General features: G+C 58.6%; 2 protein-coding genes across 5 annotated transcripts; both read left to right on the forward strand.

Annotated features, from left to right (window-relative positions):
* Positions 1-13,057: 13,057 nt before the first annotated feature.
* Positions 13,058-16,204, forward strand: PRSS56 (serine protease 56; the record flags this gene model as incomplete). The annotated part of the gene is made up of 7 exons (XM_079130407.1): positions 13,058-13,163; positions 14,430-14,619; positions 14,924-15,023; positions 15,114-15,273; positions 15,460-15,602; positions 15,840-16,002; positions 16,098-16,204. 7 exons carry the CDS (start codon positions 13,058-13,060, stop codon positions 16,202-16,204), a joined length of 969 nt encoding a protein of 322 aa, XP_078986533.1.
* Positions 16,205-16,239: 35 nt separating this feature from the next.
* On the forward strand, positions 16,240-25,309 carry CHRND (cholinergic receptor nicotinic delta subunit). 4 transcript variants are annotated; one of them, XM_079132557.1, is made up of 15 exons: positions 16,240-16,339; positions 16,429-16,593; positions 16,696-16,758; positions 17,120-17,226; positions 18,843-18,988; positions 19,311-19,355; positions 19,853-19,962; positions 20,096-20,251; positions 20,376-20,485; positions 21,158-21,358; positions 22,462-22,573; positions 22,658-22,772; positions 23,749-23,953; positions 24,043-24,161; positions 24,896-25,309. In XM_079132557.1, exons 1-15 carry the CDS (start codon positions 16,335-16,337, stop codon positions 25,076-25,078), a joined length of 1,842 nt encoding a protein of 613 aa, XP_078988683.1. In that variant the 5' UTR covers positions 16,240-16,334; the 3' UTR covers positions 25,079-25,309. The 4 variants fall into 4 exon arrangements, with proteins under 4 accessions (XP_078988683.1, XP_078988684.1, XP_078988685.1 ...); XM_079132558.1 differs by lacking the exon at positions 19,311-19,355; XM_079132559.1 differs by lacking the exons at positions 16,240-16,339; positions 16,429-16,593; positions 16,696-16,758; positions 17,120-17,226 and adding an exon at positions 18,451-18,575.
* Positions 25,310-26,718: the final 1,409 nt, after the last annotated feature.

Consider the following 26,718-nt stretch of genomic DNA (forward strand, 5'->3'; position numbering starts at 1 on the left):
TCAGACCCATGCGGACCGGCTGGGGAAACGCTCCCGCCCTCGCCGTGCCCCTGTCCGGGTGCTCAAGCGGTCCCCCGCCCTTCTGCACCTTCCGCTGGTGGCTGACACCTTCCCCGCTTCGATCCTCCCCCCAGTAACCGTGCTGAGAAACCCATAAAGCTGCTAATTCCGAGCCCGCTGAGAGCAGGTCCGGGACACCTTGGCATTTGTCCCAGCTGTCTGAAGGACGGGGGCTGCAGGATGGGATTCCCTCCCGCCGGCTTCGGCTCTGGCGCCTGGTTGGAAAGCAACACATTGAAGACTGTGGTGTTCTGAAGGGCCAGAGTCCAGGTGGCCCTGCCAGATGGGCAAGCTGGGGTCCTTGGTATTGAGGAGACTCACCCACACCAAGGGTCCCATTCTGAACCCATGCTTCACCTTCCTCTGCTCCCACCAGGACCCACTGGTGACCCACCGGCCATCTCTGATTCATTCCACACCTTGGTGTGACCCTTCACTGTTTCAGATTGTCAAGTGTGCCCTAAATACTTAATCCTTGAACAGTTTCATCCCCATTTCACAGATGGGAAAGCAGAGGTCCAAAGAGGTTAAGTGACTTGCCAAAAACCTCACAGCTAGGACTGGTCATAATGGGGATTGGAACCCAAGTGCTCTGGCTAAGTCAGCTATTCTGCCTCCCCCGCTGAGGACCACTTAGTTTCTAGGAGACAGCAAGCTGGCGGTTACTATGGGAACCAGGCTGATGTAGTGAGTGCAGAGTTGGTGTCCAGGCAGCAACAGGAAGGCTGGGTTCCCCAGCCTCTTCCCTCACCTTCCCATGGAATCCAGTTCTTGGGTGCTAGATCCTGGGTTCCAGGAGATGTGGCGATGGTGAGTGTCCGTGCAAACCAAGAGCCCTTGTGGAGGATGTGGTCCCACAGTGGGGCTGAAGGGCAGGACAGGGCAGACCAGGAGCCTCATATTCCTGCTTCCCTCAAACTTGCTACCATCACACCTGCTCTTCAGACCACTGAGTGCATCCTTCTTAAGGAAACAAGAGCAAGGGAGGGCAGGACCATAGTGGGGCACAGAGCCATGCCAGAGGGCTCAAGAGCTGGCTGGACACTTCAATAAATGAGGACACACTAGTCCCTCTCCCACAAATAGCACTGAAAAATTAACAAAGATACAAAGCATACAGACTTCCCTAGCTGTGTGGCCCTGGACAAGTCACTTAGTTTCTCTGAGCCTCTGTAAAGTGGGGATAGTAATAAGATCTGTTTAACAGGGTTGTTGCAAGGATTGAGTAAGTGAATACAGGGCTGTGAACAGGCTCTAAAGACCATCAAGAGTGTGTGCTGTCCTACTTTTAACCTCCAGGGGTCCAGATCACTGTGGACCCAGTTCCTTTTCTCTTCCCTCTCTTAGGACAAAGGCCACCTGTACCCCTCACCCTTTGCCAGGTACTTGAGGAGAAGCAGAGGCAGAAACAGGACTCTCAGGGTCTCAGGCCTCCCCTACTCAAAGACCTGAAGCCTCCTCCTGGGCCACAGTTCTAGGACCCAGAGCCTGGGGGTCTGAGGCAGGAGGAGTGAGGAGGCAGTGCTGGCAGCGAAATTTGCTCATGCAGCCTGTCAGTCCCTTAATCTGATCCCCGAGGAACAGTGAGGAGGCTTCACACTGGATGACAAACGAGGAGGGGAGCGGCCTGCCCTGCCTGGTCTCCGGTGAGTAATGGCCTTGCATTAAGATATTAGGCCCGGACAGGGAGAAATGTGCTCCTCCACCCCAGCCAGGCCGGGAAGAGCTGCAGAGAAGAGGAAGCTTTGGGAGGACTGAGCCCTAGGAAGGGCCAGGGCGTGCTGGGGGAGTTCCAGAATGATCTGGGAGGGACACAGAGGCAGGGAGTGGGGAGACAGGAAGAGCTGGAAGTTCACAGACAGAGAGAAAGGGAGGGATGTCTGAGAGAGACTGAAGCAGACACCAGGGCAGAGAGGGCAGGGAGAGAGGAAGCTAAGAAGAGAGGACAGAGAGGGACAGACACAAAGATGGGGAGAGGGACAGGCAGGAGGGGAGACCCTGCACTCACAGGCAAGGATGCTGTTGTGGGCCATAAGGTGGGCCATAAGAGGGACCCAGCCCACTAAGAAAGGACAGGCTGGAGGCAGGGCGTCATGGCTGGCCCTTTCACATCCCTCCTCCTGGACCAGGAGGGCACTGGGACACAGGACAGTCCTGCTGGGAGCAGCTTAGACTGATGGGCCTGGCCTCCAGCCATATGGATGGCTCCTATTCCCAGGCAGCCTGCTCCTTGCAGGAGAGTGGAGCCTGGCCCCCATGGGGTTGTAGGGACAGGGGCCAGTACAGAGGGCAAGTCCCAGCCCTAAGCCCCTGTAATACTTTGACACAGGGCTGACTGGGTCAGGGTGCCTCTGAAGGAGACAGAGCCAGGCCCCGGGCAAGGTCTGGCAACAATGCTGCCTAAAGATCAGGAACCAGCAGAGATCAAAGTAGACACCCAGGGGCTGCCAGTCCTCCCACTACCTTTCAGACTCACCCTGAGAAGACCTTCCCCGCCTGGGTTCAAATGCTAGCTCCACCACATGACCCACTGTGCCTCACTCAGTCCCCCATCTATAGAGTAGGGTGATAATGGCCCCCAGGGCGTGAAGCTTCTGAATGGGTCCCTTCCTATGCCTGGTCCATGAACTTCAAAAGGTTACTATTACTTTTATTTCCCCAGTCACAACAGGCCTGTTTGTGTAAGCAAGATGACAGCTGGACCAGGGCACACGGCTCAGGACGCTGAGGCAGGAGGATGGTGAATTCAAAGCCAGCCTCATCAACTTAGTGAGGCCCTAAGCCACTCAGCAAGACCCTGTCTCTAAAGAAAATATAAAAGAGGGACTGGGGATGTGGCTCAGTGGTTAAGCACCCCTGGGTTCAATCCCTGGTACAAAAAAACAAAAACCTCACAGCTGGAGTCAGTTTCTTCCTTCCTCTTTCTTCCCCAGAGGGGTTTGTGACTGCTCAGAGCTGGGATCCTGACTCACCTAATGAGCCATCGATCTCTCCTGCCTCAGAATCCTCATCTGCCGAGCGGGTCTCCTGTGAGGCTCAGTGGTGAGCTCCCTCCTCCCAGCACCACCTGCCCAGCAACCCGACCCCTATCCCACTCAGCTTGGCGGATGTTGCCCTCAGACAGCGTCTCCTTCGTTTAGTTTTCTGCCGTCACTGTCTTGAAATTCTGTGTGTGGGTGTGTCCATGTGTGTTGCCAGAAATTGAACTCAGGGTCTCACAAACGCCAGGCAAATGCTCCAGCGGTGAGCTACATCCTCAGTCCTTGCAAGTCCTAAGGATTGTTGACCAAGGGGCCCTAAAAACTATGCAGCTGGCCCTGCTCTTGGCCCACTGGGTTGCACGGGCAGGCAAAGTGGCCCAGAGATGTGGCTTGATGGCGGAGGGGGTAATTGGATACAAGGAGCGCCAGCTTTAGGTTAAGAGGGTGCACAGTGGAAATATCGTGGGGGTCGTCTTTCTGAACCCCAGAAAATTCCAAGGTGGAGCAGCTGTGCCCTTCTGCTGGATAAGCCTGCGGGCCGGGGCTTGGGCGCTTGTCATGGAGAGCGGCGCTTCTGAAGCCGGCTTCCGCAGCCCAAGGGGTTACTGGACTGGCCACCGTCGCTGAGCTCTCTCTTCAGCGGCCCAAGATCGCCCCCTGAATTGCCCAGCCGTGATCCGTTGCTCTGCGTTAGCCCTCGGCCCTCCTGGGCCCGGGAACTGGGTCCGCACTTCGCCCGGCTACCCGACCCTTCAAGGCCTGCGTCTCTCACGCAGCGCCACCAGGAGGCGCCACAGGCCGCAGCACCCGCCCGGCTGGCGTCCGCAGGAGGGGCTCCTTGGTCGCTGCGCCAAGCCACTGGGGCGACGCAGGGCAGCGCTTCCCCGCCGGGTGAGCCTTTCTCCCTCCTGAGGGCCCAGCACTTCCTGCCCTGGCCTCAGACCTCCGCCTCCTCTGGCCGACCCCTGCCACACTGTGGGGCAAGTGTCCCACCGGCGTCCCGCTCCTAGGTGCCACCCCGCTGCCTTCCCGGTCAGTGCCTTCGGCCCCTCCCTCGGTTCCCGCCCACAGAGTCCTCGGCCTCCGCGTGCGCTCAGTGCCGCTCGGGCCACACCTGCTGCGGACCTCTCCTCCGAGCCTCGACCCCTACCCGAAGTTTCCTTGATTAAATGTCCCCATGCCTGGCTTGTTCAGACTCATCCAGCCTTCAAGCTTATGTCGGGCCACCCGGCCTGAGGGCAGGCCTGGAGTGCGCACGCTCACTCGTGACCCGCTCCCTCTGGTTCCTTCAGTGTGGGCTGTGGTTGTCCATCTGGGAGTCCTCTGCCCTTCAGGAAGAAACCAAGTCCAGGAAGGGGGTGTGTGTCCAGGAAGGGTGTGTGTGTGTGTGTGTGTGTGTGTGTGTGTGTGTGTGTGTGTGTGTGTGTGTGTGTGTGTGCATCCATATGATTCAAAAGTTAAAGCAATTCAAAATAAAAATTCTGACACTCCCATCCCAACCCGAGTACCTGGAGGTGGGCATTTCGTGTGTAGTCTTTTAAAGAAAAGAAAAATAAGTGTAGCTCAGGGGCAGTGCTCTTATCACAAGACCCAGGGTTGGATTCCCTGCACTGCAACACACACACACACACACACACACACACACACACACACACTCACACTCATGCTTCTTCATACCACTCACCCATCTGAAGTGACTTATCTTTTCAGGGATTGCTTACCACCAGCCTATGAGCTCCATGAGGGCAGGGGTTGTAACCCAGTCCAACTCAGCAGGGACTGAATCCCCATAGACTGAATTATCCCTTTGTGGTCTGGCACAGCCCCCTGGGTGCTGGGCTCCCTAGTAGGTGCTTTGCATGGCGTGTGTTAGCGGGGGAGGTGCACAGTTGAGCCTCTCAGCAGCCCTGCAAGGGAGGTACTGGTGTTAGCTCCACTGAACAGATGAGGAGACTGAGACTCAGAGGTAGGAGGGGATTTGCTCAAGGACTCACAGCTGGCCAGAGGGCAACTCTTTTGCCCCTGCCCCTATCCCTTTTCTTGAGGCCCTGCCTTTACTTCTGTCCTACTGTGGTTCATGGGGGACCCCAGGCCCAGGTGAGAGCTTCAAGCTGAGGCTAAGCCCCCTCTGTACCACCTGCAAGGACAGGGAGCCAGCTGGGACTGACCCAAGTCCACAGGGCCCTGAGGGACAGAGCCGGGTCCCCTGCACAGTGGCAGTGCAGAGCCATGGTGGGTCTGGTGGTCTTGCAGTTGCCAGACCCCCTTCCTGGAGGCCTGACGTCTCTGCTGGCTCTATGCCCGACTGTCACTCCATCCCCAGCGGCTCCTTGTGGCGGCTGCCCGCCTCCCTGCCTCCCATTAATCATGTGTGCAGGATTTATTTTCTCCAGCAATTTATTTCAGCAAATGCAATCTGGGTGTGCCCGCAGGTGGGCAGGATGCTCTGTTGCTGCCGGAGTCACGGAGCCTGGCTTTATTGTCAGGCTGACAGGCATGATTCTCTAGCCGGCACCCCCACAGCAGATGCCAGGCCTGACCAGGACACGAGGGACCCTGGAGACCAGCCACACCCCCACATCTAGGTGAATCCTGGGGTCCCAAGAGGCCTGGAAGGTGCATCTTGTCCCACTTTCTTTACTGGGGTTTGCCAGCCCTTCCTAGAGGAGGTGTGGCGAGATGAGCCCCCTCTGTCCTAGCCTAAGGCAGGTGCTCAGAGGTCTTTCCTGAGGACTCAGGTGGCAGCTTTTTTCAGTTTCCTGCTCCGGGCGGACACCTTGTGCTCCCACCTGGGCACCCCGCCTCCAGCACTGCCAGGCAGCGCAGGCCTGATTCCCATGGCAGTCACGGAGGGAACTGGTCAAGCAATGCAACCCCCCATCAACACACCCGGAGTGCAAGCCCTTCTTTCTGGGGCTCCCATGTGTGTCCCCTCATCACCCTCTGCCCCTTGCTTTAGGCTGCCTGGTGCAGCAGCCTGAGGCTGGGTGATGGACCTGACCCTGAGGACAGGCAGGAGCCCAGGGCCTCTTCAGGTCCCCAGTCGGTGCTCCTGGTTGTCTGTCCGGGTTCAGGTCTTAGAAGCAGAAACGGAAGGGGCTGTGGGCTGCTGAGGGAGGGGCCGCCCACCTGCCTGGCCCTCATCAAGTCCTTTGCAGCCCACATACCTGCTCTCCACTGCTTCGGGGTTCCCAGGGACCCAGGTTCTAGCCTGTGGGCACCTGTCTCCTCCTTTGGGATCCCCCAGACCCAGCCTTAGGCTCTGGCCCCCCAGCTTGTCCCGCCCAGCTAGGCTACCTCTAATGCTGCAGATAATTCCTGCCGTTGCAAAGCCATTACCCTGCAAATGGACCAGTTTCTGTGTGTGTGTGTGTGTGTGTGTGTGTGTGTGTGTGTGTGTGTACGCACGCGCACAGGGGAGGGTTGGCTGCGGCAGGCAGAGTGCCCTGTTTATGCCTCGCTCACTGCTGTAATTGCCTCGGGGGATTTATTGGCTTTGTGTGCCCGCCCTGCACCCTCCATGGCCTCCCTTTGGTCCCTTTCCTGGACCAGAGGACAGGCCTCTGCTGGACCCTGGGCAAGGGGGTCTCTGAGCAAGGACTGGATATGCCAGCTGGAGGGTAGGTAAGGCCTCTTTGAGGGGCCCGTGATGGAGGCCCAGCCCCTCCTACGCAGAAGGGGAGAGGGGCTAGGGCACCCCCAGGAAGGCTCCCAGACCCCTGAACTCTGAGGTGTCCAACCCGCCTGGGGTGTGAGATGCAGAAGGGACATTGGGGAGACGTTTGTGGACCCAGGGCCCCAGTTTCTCCTTCCCCTCCAGGACTCTGGTCTCCCATCATCTTCTTTGTTTGCTCTGTGCAGAGACCCCCACCCTTAGCTGTCATTAAAGCTGCTCTCCCTCCCTCCTACCATAACCCCATCTCCCACCTGCCTCACAACAAGGTCTCCTTCAGGGAGACCCAACCCTCTAATTTCCAGAATCTTCCACAGCCTTCAACCTGTGTGTCAATATCTCAGCAAACTGCTGCAGGTTTTGTAGTCAGGAGCTCCCACCATACCCCTCCCCTGCATAATGGACTCAGGAGGCAGGGCTGATGGTCAGGGGTGTGACCTTTAACAGCAGGTGGGACCGAGTTTAATCTCTTTTCCAGTTTCCAGCAATGTGGTGTTGGCCATGGTCAATTGGACTTCTCAGAGCCTCAGTGGCCTCGTCTGTAAAATGGGTCTGATGATGCCAACTTAAAATGTTATGGTGAAGATTAAATACATTGTAATACCTGGAACTTCATGAAATTGCTTTTATCTGACCAGTGTTTGACATTAGTAGACACTTTTGGGTTAAATATTGCATAAATAAACTATACTGTTGATAAGGTTTCCATTTGATGCCTGCAGTGCTTTTTTTTAATACTCTTGATGTTTTATATTTGTATAAAAGCTACCTAATAATTTTAGAGAATTAAAGTAAACCCAAGTCCTTTGCAGGAAAAGCAAAACCCAAAACAAAGTAAATAAATTTCAATTGCAGTTTAATAGTCTCAATATTAAATCGTTATTAATGAATAACCACCACTGACAAAAATCTTTTTGCATTAATACAGATAGAAGTTTAGAGACACAGGGACAGAATTATTTTGATAAGTAGGAGTTTTCATGAAAACTTTAATCAAACTTATTAAATCTAATTTTAGCTTATTTAACAAAAGAAAATGCATGGAAGGCAGCCTGAAGTGGGCTGTGTGGCTCCGGGAAGGGCTGTCCTTCACGGAGCTTGTGTTTTCTAAAAAGACCACGTAACGTTGACAAGCTAGTGACCAAGGAGAATCTACCATGTAGGAGAAGATACTTGCAAATACTGTAACAGAAATGAAAGTTGTTAAATCAGCATATTTCAAAGGAATGGCCAGACTGAGAAATGGGAAAGAAAAAGACCACAAAGAAAAAAAAAAAAAGGGAAGAAAAGACAAAAACCAGGAAGAGGAGGAAGCCTCGGGGGAGAAGAAAAGGAAACTGGCAGAACTGTGAATGGTTTGCTTTCTTTCAATCCCAAGGTTCAACAGGGGTCTTTGGTGGCATGGGTGGTGGTCTAGAAACGTCCATGACGTGTGACATGTGGCTGCTGCCCAGGACATTAGTGAGAAGGGAGGGAAGAAGCAGGGGCCTCCTGGGCCACAGGAGCCCTGCGTGCAGATTCCAGGACCACCCCGCTGTCAGAGGCCCGCAGAGCCCGATGGGGACAGCCCCGCTCCCGCTCCCGCTCCCAGGCAGCGCCCTTGTCTCTCCAGTATCCTTTTAAATGCAGCCAAGTGCAGGGCAGGGAAGCAAAGCGGAAACTGAGCAAGGCGGCCCTGTTCAGCACACACCCCAGGGAGCCCCCCCACCCGGGGCCCCTTCATGTCCCTACTCTCATTTTCTGGGCTCCCCCATGTCCCTTGATGCCTTCCTAGCTCAAACCCAGTGCCCTCCCCAAGCTCAGGCAGGGCAACAGTGTCCTCGCCATCCCACACACTTACGAAGTGACCCAGAGCGCTGCCGACTCCTTCAGCCTCCCAGGGTGGATGCTGTTATCTCATTCCCGGAGACAGCAGGAGGTCAGGGGAGGAGAAGTCCATTAGTTTGCTAGGGCTGCTGTCACAGTTAACCCCAGCTGTGGGGCTTAAGACAACAGGAAATTTGCTCTGAGTTCTGAAGGCCAGAAAGCTGAAATCAAGGAGTCAGTAGGGCCTTGCTCTCTCCAGGGCTCCAGGGGTGTGTCCCATGCCTCTGGTGCCACTGGCAGTCCTTGGTGCTCCTCGACTTGCAACTGCATAACTCCAATCTGTCAAGCTCACACGGGCGGGTCAGCTCAGCTCTGAGACTCAGCCTGAGTGGCCTCTCCTCCCAAGAAGACTCACGACAGCCTCTCCTCACCCTTCAACACATCAGAGGCCAACACATGGCCACTTCTGAGTGTAGCAGGTCCCTGTGGTGGTCACAGAGCTGGCAGAGCTATAGGTACCACTGTCCTGATTAGGGACACTGCCCCCAAAGCCACCATGGCGGTTCTTGGATGGGTTTCGGTCCCACTTCTCTGTTGGCCACTAGAAGAGCCCAGGAGATCAGGTCCTAAGAGGGTGGCAGGCAGGGGCCTTTCCCAGAAGGATTCCTGTAGAGATGCTATAGTCATTTCTGCCAAGGGTGGCAAGGGCCTGGAGCTCCCCTCTGAAGCTGCCGGGGCTCACCCACCTGAGCCCACAGGAATCTCCTGCTGGCCTTTCCAGACGTGAAAATCGGGAAGGCCCAGGGTTCTTCCCTCCCTCCCTCTTCTTGAAATGGGAGGGTTGGGGCCAAGACTTTGTTTCTGCCTGTTTCTGGGTGGAACTAGGGAAACCCATAGGCCTTCTGGGGACACCCTGGGGTACCGAGAGGGCCTGCACGTGGCAGACGGGCTGACTGCTCCCAGGCAGGAGACCCAGCACCTGGAGGGCAGGTGGCAAGTGGGGAGGAAAAGAAGTTCTTCCAGGGCCCTCTGTGTCCCTCCTGCACCCTCCCTCCTGCAACAAGAAAAAAAAGGAGCGGAGAGAACACGGGACCTTCAGGAGATGGGGAAGCCCCACTCCGCTTCTCCAAGCTGCCTTAACTGTATGTACTGTGAGGTGCTGAGAGCACATGGGCCCCTCCCGACATGATGCTTCTTGAGCCAGGAGCAGGGGGTGCACCTGTAGACCCAACAGGCTGAGCTTCAGCCTGGGCATCACGGCAGGATCCCGTTTCTTTAAAACAAACAGATGTTGCTTCTCTTTCCCTAACCCAAACTCAGAGGGGGAGGAATGCCCAGACCCGCTGAGGATGGTGGCCCTAGGCCAGCAGGTGTGGTGAGAGATGGCAGCCTAATGGCCCTCTGTGTAGAAGGAGTCAGCAAGGAGGGGAGTCTTCAAGAGCTGCTTTGGGTGGGCTGAGGTTGAGGCCCAGGGTGCAGAAGCAGCCTCTAGCAGGGAGAGGGGCCTTGCTGCTCAACATTCATTCAGCACATACGCGAGGTTGGGCTTGGTATGTGTGTTGGGGGGCACTGCCCTGCGGCAGTCAGCAAATGACCAAATTCACAAATGCAGGTGGCTGGGACTGGCTTTGGGGATCAGCATGACTTAATCTCTCCAGGCACTTCCCTGTGCCATGCTGGTCAGAGACCCCTTTCCCACTGGAAAGGGCTGCCCCGCTCCTGACCAGGTTGGATTCAGGGCCATCTCCACCCTGGCGGTTAGAATCTTCTCCCGCTGGATGCTACCCATTGAAGTCAGTCTCTCCCCTGATCCCAAGGATTTCTCCCTTCCCCCAGCTCGGTCAAGCTTCAGAAGCTCTAGTTAAGGAAGAGATGGTGAGTAGGGGCCCTCCTCTACCTGGGGTTCCTCTGGTATTGGGTAGGTGAGAGGAAGGAGCACTGGGCTCCTGTTTAGCCTGGGACAGGGAGTCCCACGGCAGCTTAACTGCAGCTATCTAGCCAGGTAGGTGCAGCACCCATGGATGGAAGGCTGGCTCAGGGCTCCCCTGGGCACCAAGCCTGTACTCAGAAAGGCCCTGCCCTTGGTCTAATGCTTTGCTGTCTCTGTCTTGAAAAATCTTAAGTGTCGGTCCTGAAGCCCTGCATGTTATTTTGCACTGGGTCCCTCACAGATTCTGCGGCTGGTTTGCCTGCAGACATGTCTATTTTAGCAATGTGCAGCCAGAGGCATCAGACCATTCTGAGTTTCGTTCCCCCACACTTCAGGGTCCCAAAAGCCTGATGCCACTGGTCCTATTCACACTCTGGGCCAACTGTCTGGCCTGTGGGATTCACCTTAGGGACCAGAAGCCTCACAGCAGAGTCTCAGGCCTTCTCTCCCAACTCGGCAGTCCTCACCACACCACTGCTCCAGGAATCCCCGGCTGGTCCCGGAGCCTCTGGCTACAGGGAGCTCCAAACGGGCACTGAGATGCCAATCTCCCCCTCTCACCAGTGATTTCCAGGGACCCCAGGCTGGAGAAGTGAAGGGAGGTGCTGTCTGCCCCAGAGGCTCCTCTCCCCTCTCGTCTTCCTGTTCCCTTGGGAGAAGGGGACGTAGGGATCTGCTTGGGTTCTGATGGGCCTCAAGCCCTCCACTGGGGAGAGGTCTCGGCCAACTGCTGAGGCCCACTCACCTAGACCCCCTAAAAAAGCAAGGGTCCCTCCACATCCTGCCATATAGAAAAGACTACTCTGTGGAAGGCTGTGTGATAGAGAATAAGAGGAACTATAGGGACAGTGACTCTCTCCAGGGCATCCCTGGGGCAGGAGCAGGCCACCAAATGAGCAAGACGACTTCAAAATGTCTGGATTTAGACGCCATCTCAAGAAGTGACCTGAGGTGGGGGTGGGGTATACATGGAGGAGAGGGCAGGTGTCCAGCTATGAGAACAGGAAGTGGACAGAGGCGCCAGGGAACACAGGGATGGGGTTTGGGCAGAATCGAAGTCCATGCTGCCAGGGTTCTAATCTCTCTTTGGCAGTGACTGGGTTCTTACCCTGAGTCAGGGCAGAAGGGATGGGCAGCAGAGACCAAAGCTCCGGTCTTGCTTCTCTCACCTTCTGCCCTGAAGAAGAGTTTGGCCGAAGGGAGGTGGGGAGGCAGGGCAGAGGTCTGCATGTGGCTTTGCTGAAATCCAAGCAGCTGAGGGACTCAGGAGCCGAAGGGGCAAGTGCAGGCCATGTTGAGCTCACGCCCTCTCTGCCAAGAATTTGAAGCTCATGGATAAAAAGATACTCTGCAAGACAGACAGAGACTCTGGTTAGTATGAGTGAGTTCCAGCATTAAAAAATCCTCACAGTCCATGCCCGGACAGTGTTTCCCGGCATTCCTGTGTCAGGGTACTTACTGAGGGAGTGTGGTGTTAACTGCCGAGGGGAGGGACACGTAGCCTCATGTGCTAGGAAACGTTGGCAGCACCCTGCTTCTCAGCACGAACTCACTCCGGCGCGAAACTCTCCCACCATAGTGGGCCTGGGCTCACCGGTACCAACCGGGTGCCCAGTATTTTTTGGCCCCAGGGCTTCTTGCAGGGCAGAAGGGCACCACCCTGCCCCAGGTGGTGACTCCATTCCAGGAGAGCTGCCCATTTGTGGCCCTTCCTGAAAGAGCCCTCCTGCCAGATCAGGGTCACAGCAACTGAGAACAATGCTGGACAGGCTGAGCGGGCAGGGACAGGGGTCTGGGAGAGCGTCAGAAGCTGCTGGGGCCCGTGCTTCCCAAACTGGGCCACTGTGGGGCCTTTCATCTCCCGCTTTCCTCTCTGGGCCACTCCAGCGTCCGCCTGCCTTTGCTTCTTCCCACCCCACCAGCCCCAGCGCGGCAATTACGGCGTTAATTAGGATGCTTTGATCATCTTTAGAAATGGCCACACTAGGGAGGGACGCTGCCAAGCAATTAGGGGCAGAGGGGCTGGAAGCTCAGTGGCTTCCTCAGGGGGTGGGGCTGCCGAGGACCCCCCAGACACCCCCTGCACCCTCCCTTCAAGAGTGTCTGCCCCCAGCATGGCTGTAGACTCCTCAGGGGGCACAGGCAGATGGGGATCCCCCCTCCCAGCCCTTGCCCAGCAGCCCCCCTCTGCCTGGCCCCCGGCCCAACCGTCAGCTCTTCTCCCCTGTCTCAGCCCCTTTGATGGAGCCGCAGAAACAAGGGCTCCTTTGACAGAGGGGGGCTCAGGGCCGGAACGATGAGACTTCAAAGGTGAGGGTCGAGCCCACTACCTCAGTCCCTCGCCCAATCCCGGCCGCCCTCCCCCTTCTGTCCTCTATATAGCCCCCACAGCCCCATTTCCCTGCGGCTCCCAGGAGGTAAGGGCCAGGTGAGGCACAGACCAAGGGAAGTGGGTAATGCCGATGTAAGGAACAGAGTCAGATGATTTGAAGGACAAAAATCCTGTGCCCAGGGTCTGAAAGGCAGTGGGAGGCAGGCAGGAGAGGCACAGGCAGAGCAGGCCCCAGGAGAAAAGAGGACGGGGCCTCCTGCCCCGCTCCTGTCACCATGCTACTGGCTGCGCTGCTGCTGCTGCTGCTGCCGCCCCTCCCAGACCCCTGGTCTGCCTGTGGGCACCCACTGTACATGCGTCTGCCCCCCAGCACCCTGCAAGGTGAGCCTGGGCTGGTCTGAGGGAGCCACTGAAAAGGGAGGGGCGTGGAGGAAGTGGGGTTCCCGGTGTGGAAGACGAACTTGTCGCCCTTACTCGTCAGGGCCTTTGGTGACTTCTGCACACCTCCTGGGAGAAGGGGCCAGGAGCTGAGATATAGAAAGGAGAGGGGCAGGTAGGCTGGCATGGGGAACAGAGTTGGAGAGAGCACCAAAAGGCGTCGAGAGAAGGCTCCAGACCTAGCAGACAGGAAAGGGCAGCAGGGTGCCTTGGCTGTCTGGGCCAAAGGTGGACAGTTTAACCACAGTCACTTCATGTCAATCCGCCTGAGTTCTGGGATAGCTGTATCTTGGGGTAGTGGTTTTCCTCTTAAATTTTTAAGGAAAAGTGCTTTTCAAAGATTCCAACCCAGCTTATTTGGATTAGGGAGATATCTTGGGCTGAGGATCTGGGACCATCTGCTTTGAGGCTTGGGCCTGGGGCCCTGGGGTGCTCCCTCCTACCCATCCCCCCCCCCGGCCTTGGGGGAGTCCGGCCTGCTTCCCTGTGGTCTCCCAAGGCAGGGCTCGGGGCTGGGGCAGAAGGATCAGACTAAGACTCTGCCCCAACAAGGTTTAATTTTGTGTTCCATGCCCCAGCAGTTCTGTCAGCCCAGGGGACCCAGGCGTTGCAGGCTGCCCAGAGAAGTGCCCAGTGGGCAGTAAAGCGAGTGGAGATGGAGATCCAACACAGACTGCACGCATGCCAAGGTTGGCCAACCTCACCCCTCCCCAGCGAACTTGCACTCATTACCCTGGACTCTTTCTACCGTCATCCCTATCCCTTACTTCAGATCCCCTCTTGGGACGACACTGGGTGGGGCTGGACCCAAGACACTACTAGAGAGTTCTCTCCAAGTGGAAAGGGCATGCCAGGCTTGGGGCAGAGTATATGAAAAGGCAGAAGGCGGGAACAGTCTGCACTCACCAGTGACTGGTGAGAGGCTCTCGCTGCTGAGAGCTGGCAGGTGGGGTGCAAGGGGGAATGGTGCAAGAGAGGGCGTTCCTGCCTAGCCTAGAGTGGAGGACGGGCCAGAAGGTGGCAGTGAGGTTCAAAGGGCTGTTTCTCAGCAGGACCCGGACACCCCAGGCCTCAAGTACCTCTCCTCCAGGACCCACCTGAACCAGGTGAGGCTAAAAAGTCTCAAGGGGGCAGGTGAAGAGCAAGAGTGAGCCTCTACGTGGGGACAGCTAGAACTTGTCCCTCATGACGTTACCTCTGTCATTCAAGGGTCATGTGGTCAAAGGCGCCCCAGAGCTGCCAACGTGACGCGGGCTCACGGCCGCATAGTGGGGGGCAGCGCGGCTCCCCCCGGGGCCTGGCCCTGGCTCGTGAGGTTGCAACTCGGCGGGCAGCCCCTGTGTGGCGGTGTCCTAGTGGCAGCGTCTTGGGTGCTCACGGCGGCGCACTGCTTCGTGGGGTATGTTGGTGTTCCCTGGTGTCTTCAGAGCTGGGACGCGTGAGAGAGCCGATCTCTGCTGCCCCCTGGCGGAGGCCTGTCCGGGTTCAAGGTGCCGGCACCAGTCAGGCCAGCTTGTAGCACCCCGCCTAGGGCACTGGCCTTCTCTGGGGCACGCCCCTCTCGGGTCGCCTTCCCGTCCCCCTGGAGAGAAACAGCCCAAGCATGGGTTGCTGAGTAGTGCAGGTGCGCTAAGTAAGGGTCAGGCGCTCCAAGGGGCTCTTGTGTCCCTGTCCTTCCTGATCAAATGCTGCTCGCTCTTCAGTGCCTCGAATGAGTTTCTGTGGACTGTGATGCTGGCCGAAGGGCCCCGTGGGGAGCAAGCCGAGGAGGTGCCAGTGAACCGCATATTGCCCCACCCCAAGGTGAGCAATCAGTCCCCAGACCCAGAGCTGGAAACAGGACCCCAATTCCATGCTTCCTTGACTTTGTGCCACTTCCCCGTCCCATCCCAGTTTGACCCACAGACCTTCCACAATGACCTGGCCCTGGTACAGTTGTGGACCCCGGTGAACCCCGCCGGGCCCGCGCGCCCCGTGTGCCTGCCCCAGGGGCCCCAGGAGCCCCCAGCCGGCACCGCCTGTGCCATCGCGGGCTGGGGAGCCCTCTTCGAAGGTATTGGGCAGGGCAGGGCCTGGATGAGCCAGGTGTGGGGGGAGAGCGAGGCTTCTAGGATGAAGTTTGGGAGGCCAGAGCCTAAGGGATCGGGGTGTTACTGCTTAATCTTAAAAAGGGGAAGGAGTTAGATAGTGCAATGGGAGGAACCCCCCAAACCTGAGCCCCTTTCACTCTTCCCTGTAGATGGGCCTGAAGCTGAGGCAGTGAGGGAGGCCCGCGTCCCCCTGCTCAGCACGGATACTTGCCAAAGGGCACTGGGGCCAGGGCTGCGCCCCAGCACCATGCTCTGTGCTGGTTACCTGGCAGGGGGCATTGACTCATGCCAGGTAGGCACACAGACTGATTGGATGGAGGGCACTGGTTGGGCTGCTTTGCAGGGGCGGGATGGCCTCCTTTCCTTCTGGGTCAGGCTGCCACTCAGTTTCTCTGAGCAATTATGTCCTCATAGCTAAATTGGGTACAGGAGAGCTCAGAGCAGACACACCCTGCCAGGTGTAAGGTGGGCAAAAGCGGGGGGGGGGGGTGAATGCGGTGAGCTCTCTCTTTTGGCTCCTGTACTCCAGGGTGACTCTGGAGGGCCCCTAACCTGTTCGGAGCCTGGCCCCCACCCGAGGGAGGTACTTTTCGGAGTAACCTCCTGGGGCGACGGCTGCGGGGAGCCAGGGAAACCGGGGGTCTACACACGCGTGGCTGTGTTCAAAGACTGGCTCCTGGAGCAGATGAGCGGTGAGCGCCCCCTTCCAGTTTCCTCCTCCCCAGAGCGCCCCGCATACAGCCTTGGGACAAGTCTGCTCCCTCCTCACCCTGACGCGGGTCCCCAGGTCCCAAAGGGTGGCGGGGGGTGGGCAGTGGCAAACAGAGGGTGAGCTGGCTGCCCCGCCCGCAGCGGCTTCCTCCACTCGCGAGCCCAGCTGCAGGGAGCTTCTGACCTGGGACCCGCCAGAGGAGCTGCTGGCAGACGCTGCCCGGCTCTGTGCCTTCTACGCGCGTCTGTGCCCGGGATCCGACGGCGCCTGTGCGCGCCTGGCTCACCAGCAGTGCCTTCAACGCCGACGGCGATGCGGTGAGTCAGGTTTCCCTGGCAGTGGCAGCGGCTGCGACGGGAGGCTGGGCCACCTCTGACCGCCACTCAGACTCTTGTCCTTCCCGCAGAGCTGCGCTCTCTGGCGCACACGCTGCTGGGCCTGCTGCGGGGCGCCCAGGAACTGCTCGGGCCGCGCCCGGGGCTGCGGCGCCTGAGCCCCGCCCTTGCTCTCTCGGCTCTGTCGCTCCGGGGGCCTCCGCCGCACCCCGTCCTGGAGCAGCGGCTGCACTCAGGTACTCCGCGCCCCCTAGTCCTGCCCAGGCCCCCCAGGTCCCTGCTTGGTGGGGCCACTTTCTCCCGCGGAGGAGGCGTCCCCTAACCCAGCTTCTCCACAGGACCGAGGGCTGCGGGAGTGTGGTTCCGGAAGCCCAGGCGAGAGCAGCGCGGGGCGACGAACGGTAAGGACGCCCCCTGCCGGCCTTCGCGAGGGGAGTAGCCGAGGGGCTGGCGGAGTCCAGGGGAGCTTTGGGTGTGGGATCTGGGCTGGGAACAGCCCCCCGCCCGGCAACATCGCAGCCTCTCTCCCCTTCATCGTGGTAGGGTGGATGAATTTAGCGGAGTTATGGCTTTGGGCCCTCGTCGGTGTCAAACAGATACTCCTTGTGTGACCATTTAAGCTCTCCGAGCCTCAGCGTCCCCATCTGTAACGTGCAGAGGATGTCTGCCCGGGAACCCTGGCGCTCAGCGGGAGGCCGAATCCCGGCTCTCAGCCGCCGTGCAGGCAATTCTGTTATTCCAGAGCCTCTCCTCTCCGTGCAGGCTGCCCTGGGCTGGAGCCCCTGAGACAGAAGTTGGCTGCCCTCCAGGGGGCTCATGCCTGGATCCTGCAGATCCCCTCAGAGCACCTGGCCATGAACTTTCAGGAGGTAGGTCCCCAGGCTTCCTAGACTCCTTCACGGGAACCTGGGAATGCTGGGAATGCAGGGCCCCAGTGCCCAGGGACAGGGAGAAGGAGAGACCAGCCTTGGTGGGTGGAGGAAGGAGGAAGGAGGTGCATGCACCCCACAGCAGGAGGTGAGACTCAGCCCTCAGCCTGGCTTGCCTCTGCTCCAGCTCCAGGGGGACCAGGGAAGTGGAGCTGGGCATGGTGGCAGTGGAGAGGTGTGAGGTGGGGGCCCCTGGGGTGCACGAGTGAGCAGGAAAGAGAAGGGTTGGAGGGGAGGCACGAGTCTAGAGTTTCTGGAGTCCGGAGGGAGGGGGTGACTCCCATGATCTACTTGGGTGTGGTTTCTGGGTCCCTGATTGCCCCTCCCTCTACAGGTGCTGGCAGATCTGGGCTCCAAGACACTGACAGGGCTCTTCAGAGCCTGGGTGCGGGCAGGCCTGGGAGGCCGGCGCGTGGCCTTCAGTGGCCTGGTGGGCCTGGAGCGGGCCACACTGGCTCGCAGCCTACCTAGGCTGTTGGTAGAGGCCCTGCAGGCCTTCCGCTTGGCTACCCTGGCAGAGGGAGAGCCTGAGGGACCCCGGACGGGTGTGAAGCAGGATCCAGGGCTGGGGAGGAAGGGACACCACCCACTCAACCGTCAAGTTCCCCCTGCCAGGCAGCCATGGTGAGGGCCACGGCTCCCAGAGGCTGAAGGATACAGAAATCATTGCATGAGCCAACAAACTCACTGCCCCAGTTGGCACTGGGCAGGTGGGGTGCTGGGTCTTCCCAGAAGTGCGATCGGAGAATTGCAGCTGCTTTAATAAATGTTATTTATGTTCTATGGAGATCATTTGGAACTTTCTTGGCTGGGGAACCTGTGAGTGGACATTAGATCTGGGGGTGGGCAGAGCAGGGACTAGTTTCTGGGAGCAGTTGATAGACTTTATAGAGAAATGAGGGGTTCTGCTAAGCTCCCATCTGAGCATATACCCTGTCTCCCAAGTGGCAGCAACTGGCCTGCCTATCACCACCATCATGCACGACTGACCAGGGCTCCCCCCTCCCTGCTCCTCCCCTGGGAGACCTGGCCTGGCGCTGCCTCACACCCTTGGCTCCTGCCCTGGCTGTCCATCCCTACCCACTCATCACCGGCCTTGAGGTGTCAGATTGCATTTCCGGCTGCCTCTTCCGTTAGCCCCCCACCCCCACCCTGCACCTGTCCCCTCTGCCTTCTGTCCTCATTCCACAGCCTTGCAGACAAGCAGGGCAGACACAGGACCTAGTCAGAGGGCAGCATGGAGGGCCTCGTGCTGACACTGGGGCTGCTGGCGACCTTGGTAGTGTGCGGTAAGGGTGGACACCACCCCACCCTGGGGGTTCCTCGCGCACCACCTGGGCTCCCCACTGCATGGCCCCCTCCTTGGGATCGTGCCCAACTCCCACTCCCACTCTGCCGTTTCTGCCTGTGAGGGGCTGACCTCCAGGGTCCCCATGCCCAGGAAGTAGTTGGATCCCCTCTGTTCAGCCCAGCCCAATGGCCCAGTAGGACCTCAGGGCTGCTTCCTTCCTGGGTCCCCTGCCCAGTGCCCAGTGCCCATCCCTGGCCCTCCCCAGGCTGCTGGGGCCTGAACGAGGAGGAACGGCTGATCCAGCACCTGTTCACGGAGAAGGGCTACAACAAGGAGCTCCGGCCGGTGACTCGCAAAGAGGACAGCGTGGATGTCTCGCTGGCCCTCACCCTCTCCAACCTCATCTCCCTGGTAAGAGGCCCTGCCCTCACTGGGCTGGGAAAGGAGGGTGGCTTCCCCAGAACTGGGAGAGCCATGGAGGAAGCCCAAGGCCCAGGCCCACAAGCTTCCCTCCCAGGACTAGGCCCTGCAAGCCGCCAGCACTCCAAGGCTGGCGCTCCATCCCCTCCAGCTTCAGTTCTGGGATGTAGCCACCGCACCACACGCAGTGGCCTGCCTACCCACACCTGAGGGCTGCCAGGTCTCCCTGGCCTCAGCCAGATTAGGTGCCTGGAGAATGTGTGCAGAGGGAGAGACATGTGCTTTGAGAGAGAGCCCTCCCGTCTGATTACAGAAAGAAGTGGAGGAGACCCTCACCACCAACGTGTGGATAGAGCACGTAAGGAGAACACCCCACTCAGGGCTGGGGGCAGGGGTCCAGGGCCCAGTGCTCACTTCCACTTGGGGATCCCCAGTCTGCCCTGGACACTGCCCTCCAGCAGGGCTTGACTTCTCCCTACAGAGAAACTCCAGGCCCAGCTGCCCTTCTCCCTGATCTGGACCCCTGCTAGCTCTGGTGACAACTTCAAGAGGATTAGAATTGATCTGCAGGGGAAATTGTCACTCTACCCTGATTTTTATTAGAAGACACTCTTAATAAAAGTGTCAAAATTGTCAGAAGTTCCTAATAGAGACACACATAGGCCTACAATGGAAACAATGCTCCCTTAGTTGTGCAGTGTGCATCCTACACAGCTGACCACAATAGTCCCCACTTTTCACCTACCTCATCCTGCACGGCTCCCAGGCCCTTTGATCTTTCCTGGTGGAAGTGGGGGCAATGGGGCAGGCTGGACAGCAGCAGAACCACTACTGACATGCCTTTTGGTCTTCCAGGGCTGGACAGACAGCAGGCTACAGTGGGAGGCCAAGGAATTTGGAAACATCAGTGTCCTGCGCCTGCCCCCTGACATGGTGTGGCTTCCAGAGATTGTGCTGGAGAATAAGTTGAGTGGAGCCCTCCCTGGCCTGCCCTCCCTCCCTTGGCGCCTCCCCTCCAGCCCCAAGCTGCTCTTCTTCCCCAGCCCTGCTGGTTCTCAGCTGGTCCGTGCTCACAGCGACATGTGTCCTTGTCCCCAGCAATGACGGCTCCTTCCAGATTTCCTACTCCTGCAACGTGCTGGTCTTCGACTCGGGCTACGTGTACTGGCTGCCGCCCGCCATCTTCCGCTCCTCCTGCCCCATCTCCGTCACCTACTTCCCCTTCGACTGGCAGAACTGCTCCCTCAAGTTCAGGTGCGCCCACTTCTCCAGCCCCTGCAGCCCAGGGCCCCTGCGCAGGCTGGAGGAGGTGAATGGCCCACGCCCCTCACCCCACCCCACTGGCCACAGGTCACCCTCTGCCCCTTGCTCTCCCCAGTTCACTCAAGTACACGGCCGAGGAGATCACGCTGAGCCTGAAGCAGGAGGAGGAGGATGGACGCACCTACCCGGTGGAGTGGGTCATCATCGACCCCGAGGGCTTCACAGGTGTGGCAGGCCCGGGACACACCCGGCACAGTCCCCGCCCCCTCTCAGATGCACACACAGGCCACACATCCCACCACGGAGGCCCACACACTCAGGACCACACAGACACCCAAGGACAGACCGCGGGCCCGCCACACCCCACCAGGCCACAGTGCTCTTCCGTGTGCAGCAGGGCCGCTGAGGACAGATGTGGCCTACAGGAGGGGTAGTTGGTCTCTCCTGTGCCTGGAGACCCCAGGGGTGTGGTTGGGGTGTGGGCTGTGTGACCCGATGGGGTGACTGTCACTCCCAACCCTGTGGCCAGGCTCAGGCCTGTGGGGCCCACTGCTCACCCCTGACCACCAGGTCCTGCCTGTCTCAAGGCTGGGACTGGCTGATGTCAGCCGAGTTCCCTTTTGATATGCACAATAACTGGGAACCTTAAGCTGCACACCATCTCCGTGAGACATACTCCTCATTGAGCTCTGCATGGCCTTAGTGTCAGAGGAAAACGTCCCCTTCACAGATGGAAACTGCCCATCGGTCCCCCTCCAGGGACAGACACCCACCAACAGAACCTGACCCTGAGCCCCAGTCGCTGACTCTACTCCAAACCTTCATCCTGTCCCGAAGCCCCTGGTCCCTGGGACCCCCACACCTGGCCCATCCCAAGATGTCCATGTGCACCCTCAGAGAACGGGGAGTGGGAGATAGTGCACCGGCCAGCCAGGGTCAACGTGGACCCCAGTGCCTCGATGGACAGCACCAGCCGCCAGGACGTCACCTTCTACCTCATCATCCGCCGCAAGCCGCTCTTCTATGTCATCAACATCCTGGTACCCTGCGTGCTCATCTCCTTCATGATCAACCTGGTCTTCTACCTGCCGGCCGACTGTGAGCCTCCGCGGCCCCCTCCCGCCCTGCCCCCTCGCTTATCCTGGAGGCCACTTCTCCCGGCCCCTGGGCCCCTGCCCGGACACCAGCCCGAGGGCCAGAAGGCCAGCTGGGGGAGGTTCCCTGGCCCGTTGACAGCCTCAATGCCCAGGGCCTCGCCAGAGGCTTCCCAGGGACCCCAGGGAAAGTGGCTAGACTATCCCGCTGTCGGGGCAGAGACCGGGCCTGTCAGGGTCACCACTGTGGGACTTTGGGCCTGGCATCCAAGAGGCCACAGCTGTTGACCCAATGAGTGGGCAAGCGGGCCTCTAGGAAGCGGGGAGGTGGGGGCAGAAAATCAGCCTGGGCTCCTTGGCTCCAGGAAGCAGCAATTTTACAATCGCAGGACATTAGCCACGAGCCACCCAGCGCCTGCTGCGGCAGAGGGGGCGAAGCCGGGGGCATTCTAAATGGCGGCGGGCGGGGCCCTGGAGGAGGCGGAGCGCCGGCGTCGGTGGAGCTGCGAGCTTTGCCCGGACGCCTCGGAGCAGGCGCAGGCGAGAGTGTCCGGGAGCTTTCTGAACAAGGGCAACACACAGCTCTGCGCTTCAGAAGTGGGGGTCTGGCGCTGGGCTAACAGAGACAGCCAGTGTTCGGGGTTTATTCCGTTGTGTGGTGCTGCGGATGGAACCCAGGGGTGCTCTACCACTGGGCTACACCCACACCCCCCCCCCCTTTTTTTAAATTTTGAAACTGGGTCTCGCTAAGTTGCCGACACTAACCTCGAACTTGCTATCATCCTGTCTCAGCCTCCCCAGTCACTGGGATTACAGGCATGTGCCCGTGCGTCTGACGACAGCTAACATTCATTCGGCACTTGCCTGGTGCTGACAAACACTCTCACGACATTGAACAGTTGAGAAAACAGGCACAGAGAAGTTAGGCTACTTGTTCCAGGTCACCCAGCTAGTAAGTGGCAGAGCTGAGGTTTGTACCCAGGCACTGCAGAGCTATAGCCTGTGATGTTTATCAGGCACCCTGGCATTGGGAACAGTGGTGGCAGGAGCCGCTGCAGGGGACCTTGTGGGCTCGAGGTCTGGGGTTCAAGCTGTCTGGCTCCCCAGGTGGTGAGAAGACATCCGTGGCCATCTCAGTGCTCCTGGCCCAGTCTGTCTTCCTGCTGCTCATCTCCAAGCGGCTGCCTGCCACGTCCATGGCCATCCCCCTCATCGGCAAGTGAGTGTGGCCCACACCTCGCTTCACCCATGCCCGCCCGCCCCACATGCCTGCCCCGGGCTCCAGGCTGCCTGTTGCCCACAGGTTCCTGCTCTTTGGCATGGTCCTGGTTACCATGGTCGTGGTGATCTGTGTCATCACCCTCAACATCCACTTCCGAACTCCCAGCACCCACGTGCTGTCCGAGGGGGTCAAGAAGGTGAGTGCTGGCAACAGCCAACAGCTGGAAACTGTACAAGGCCAAGCTCAGGAGAAGCGTAAAGACACAGGGTCACACCAGCCTCCACTGCAGGCTGTCCCACGAGAGGTGCCAGGCACGGAAGAACACAGACCAGCTGGACTTGCTTTCTCTGAAGTTTAAGAACAGGCAAAAACAGTCTTTTTCTTTTGTGGCACTGGGGGTTGAACCCAGGGCTTCACGCATGCTAGGCATGAAGCCACGTCTGCAGCGCTTCAAAGCCAGCCTTTGGTGATAGAAGTCAGGATGGTGGCTCCCTTGGGGCGGGAAGGAATTGAGAGAGGGGCACCTTTCAGGGATAATGTTTACTATTGCATCTGGGTGCTGACTACACAATTGAACGCCGTCATAAAAATTTATCCAGCCACCAGGCATGGTGGCCCACGCCTGTAATCCCAACTACTCAGGGGGCTGAGGCAGGAGGATCACAAGGTTGAGGCCAGCTTGCGCAACTCAGGGAGACCCAGTCTCAAAACAAAAATAAAGGGCAGGGGATGTAGCTCAGGGGTAAAGCACCCCTGGGTTCAATCCCCAGTCCCCCCCCCCAAAAAAAAAGGAAAGAAAGAAAGAGGGAGCGAGGGAGGGGGGGAAGAAAGGAAGGAAGGAAGAGGGTGGGGACTGGGGTCCAGGTGCTCAGGACAGGGCTGTCCTTGCCTCTTGGGCACTGCAGGAACAGCAGGCACATTTAGGGCATTCCTCTTACCTTTTTGTTTTTAATATGCATTTTCAGTGACTAAGTTCTGCTCTGTGCTGTGACTAATGAAGGAGAGTTGGAAGCAGCCTGCAGTGTCCTTCAGCAGGGGATCAGGGAAATCAGTGTCAGGCCGACCAGGGAGCAGTCTGAGGCAGCCAGAGATGGGAGACACGGATCTGAGGACGTGGGAAGGTCATCTGCACCTGTGAGCCAGCCTTTCTTGTATCCTCTTGGCCACTGCAGCTCTTCCTGGAGACCCTGCCAGAGCTCCTGCACATGTCCCGCCCGGCGGAGGACGGGCCCCGCCCTGCGGCCCTGACCCGGAGGAGCAGCTCCCTGGGCTACATCTCCAAAGCTGAGGAGTACTTCTCACTCAAGTCCCGCAGCGACCTCATGTTCGAGAAGCAGTCAGAGCGGCATGGGCTGGCCAGGCGCCTCACCACTGCACGTGGGTCCTCGGTGGCTTCGGGGCATGTGCCACCTATGGAAGGTGGGCAGGGGCAGGCCCCACATACCCCCTTCGACCTGTGTCCACAGGCAGGCCCCCAGCAAGCTCCGAGCAAGCCCAGCAGGAACTCTTCAATGAACTGAAGCCTGCTGTGGACGGGGCCAACTTCATCGTTAGCCACATGAGAGATCAGAACAATTACAATGAGGTGAGGCCACAGGGTTGCAACACACAGGTGTTCGCGTCCTGCACTGATCAAGTGTGTCCTGTCTTAAGAGGGCACAGTTCCTCCCACATACACACACCAACTTAGATGAGGGAGTTCGTGGTGGGTGCAGATTCCCAGGCCTGTATTCTCCCAGAGAAGGGAAACTCCTGCCTAGCACACCCTAGCAGCACACTGGGCCAGGCACACACTCAGGGCCACTCGTGGCCCCTTGGTTCCAACCTGTCCAGGTCACACTCTGCGTATCCCTAAAGGTCCCTTCTTTCTCCCAAAGCCTACAGTTTATGTCCCTCCCAACCCCAAGCCTGCTACTCCAGACAGAGCCAGACGTTGAAGAGATAGCCATATATGATTGTTCACGGTCACATAACTTTTGGATTCTCCCTGGAGAAAGTCACCTTTCCATTTATGGCCTGGAGTGCCAGGAGTAGCTGGGTGGGCTCCAAAAGAGCAGAGGGACCTGCCCACCCTCCTTGGGCCCCCAACCCTGAAGTACGGACACAATGACCAGTCCTGCCCACATCTGCAGGGGCCTAGGCCCTTGCTGGGGACAAGGCCCGCACATGCCATTCCATCCCATCCCATGTTTGCCAGACCAAGGCATCCTTGTAGACACGGGGTCCAGGCTGCCACCTCTGTTGCTGGAACCCCGCTTGGAGGGGTGGGCCTGCAGTCTGAGGGTCCTCCTCACCCCACGGCTTCTGCCCTGCCTCCAGGAGAAGGACAGCTGGAACCAAGTGGCCCGCACGGTGGACCGCCTCTGCCTGTTTGTGGTGACACCTGTCATGGTGGTAGGCACGTCCTGGATCTTCCTGCAGGGCGCCTACAACCAGCCTCCACCCCAGCCCTTCCCAGGGGACCCCTTCTCCTACGACCTGCAGGACAGACGCTTCATCTAGGGTGGGCCCGCTGGGCAGCTTTGTGGACAGTGAGCCAGAAAGGGGAGGCCAGCTCAGGGGGTGAGCTGCATGCTTGTCCTACGAGGCTGGGCTCAAGGTCAGGGCAAGGCGGGGAGCAGCCCCTCCTCAAGAGCAGGAGCTTGAGTGTGGATGTAGGCTGGAGGGTTTTGGGGGAGGCAGGGGCTTGCTCAGGGGCCAGGAGGGGTGTCAGCGCGGCCAGCCTCAAGGAGAGAGCGCTGTGAGGGCCCCACAGACAGCGCCCTCCTCTGCCCCCACTCCCCGGGCGGAGGAGGCAGGACTCTGCCTGTGCTCCCGGCTCCCCGCCTCCCCTTCAGCTCGGGCTTCTGAGGCCACGTGGGGATGAGGGTCTCTCCAGGGCCTGGGGAAGGTTTTCTGCAGAGGGGAGAGCAGCAGGGTCCAGAGCGATTTTTCTAGTCCTTTCTGCCATGGCCACTGTGGTCTCTGTGGGAAGCCGAGGGCTGGTGTCAGAGGGTTGGGCTTGGCAACACCAGGGTCCTGTCATCCTGAGGTCACATGTAGATCCTAAGGCACCAGAACAGGACACCCTGCATCCTGCGTGTCGCCCCGAGTACCTGCTCCTCCTCCCAAGGTAGGGCCGCCAGGCAATCTTCAGGACATGGCCATTCTAAGCAGTCATTCACTTTCTAATCTGAAGCTCTGTCTAGCCAGGCGCCCAGTATTTTTATTTGCTAAACATGGCGATGCTCTCCCAAAGGGAGCCCCACTGTGTCCTAACTGAGGGCCAGAGGCCGAGGCTGTAGGAACTAGGAGTCGCGGGTCTGTGGCCTGCCACCTCCTACGCGGCCCAGTGATTCCCACCCCCGGGCACTCACCCCACGCGGTACCGTCCACCCGGAACCCGGTCGCTGTGTGTGACCAACAGAATGAGGCGGAAGTGATGGTCTATCCCTTCCGGGTGAGGGTACAAAAGACGCTGCAGGTCCTGTCCCACTCACAGTGACTCACCTGGGGGAGCCAGCGGGGATGCTGAGGCTGTGGAGACGTCCACATGCAAAGAACCGAGGCCTCCAGCCTGTGGCCATGTGAGTGGACTTGAAGTGGATCCTCTTGCTCCAGTGGGGCCTCCACATATCATAGCCCCATCAAAGTCCCTGAGCCGGAACCACCCAACTAAGCTGCTCCTGGATTCCAAACACTCAGAAACGGTGTGTGATAATAAATGTTGGTTGTAGGTGACGGAGTTTGGCATAATTTGTGACACCAGGAATATGACCTTGGCAGAAACACAACTCAGCTCTCAGCCTCGGTTTTCTCATCTGTAAAATGTGTGTGCAGTAAGTCCTACACATGGGACTGGGAAAATTGAATTTGCTTGTAGGAGAGAAGGTACTTAAATTTAAGGGATGTTAGTCTTGTAAATTTAAGGAGTGGTTACCCTCATTTGTGGGCCTCAGTCACAGAAAAAGGGTCTCTGGGGGGTCCCTGTGAGGGGACTGTACCTGAGTCTCCTGCATCCAAGCCTGGCGTGGTGACTGGGAGAAGACAGGAATGGGGTGCAGTAGGCCGATTATCCACCCCTTCGCGTGCAGGCTTCAGGTCATGAGGGCTCAAGACGGTTCCCTTAGAGGGGACTGTGACCTCAGGAGACTGTAGGTCAG

Source organism: Sciurus vulgaris, assembly GCF_902686455.1.
Source record: "Sciurus vulgaris genome assembly, chromosome: 3".
Lineage (NCBI taxonomy): Eukaryota > Metazoa > Chordata > Mammalia > Rodentia > Sciuridae > Sciurus > Sciurus vulgaris.

What these genes read in the sequence shown, in the direction of transcription:
- CHRND (XM_079132557.1), top strand. An exon ending in GGAGCAGCGGCTGCACTCAG is followed by an intron (nt 16,594 to 16,695) that starts GTACTCCGCGCC and finishes GCTTCTCCACAG; the next exon opens with GACCGAGGGCTGCGGGAGTG. An exon ending in TGTCCGAGGGGGTCAAGAAG is followed by an intron (nt 22,773 to 23,748) that starts GTGAGTGCTGGC and finishes TGGCCACTGCAG; the next exon opens with CTCTTCCTGGAGACCCTGCC.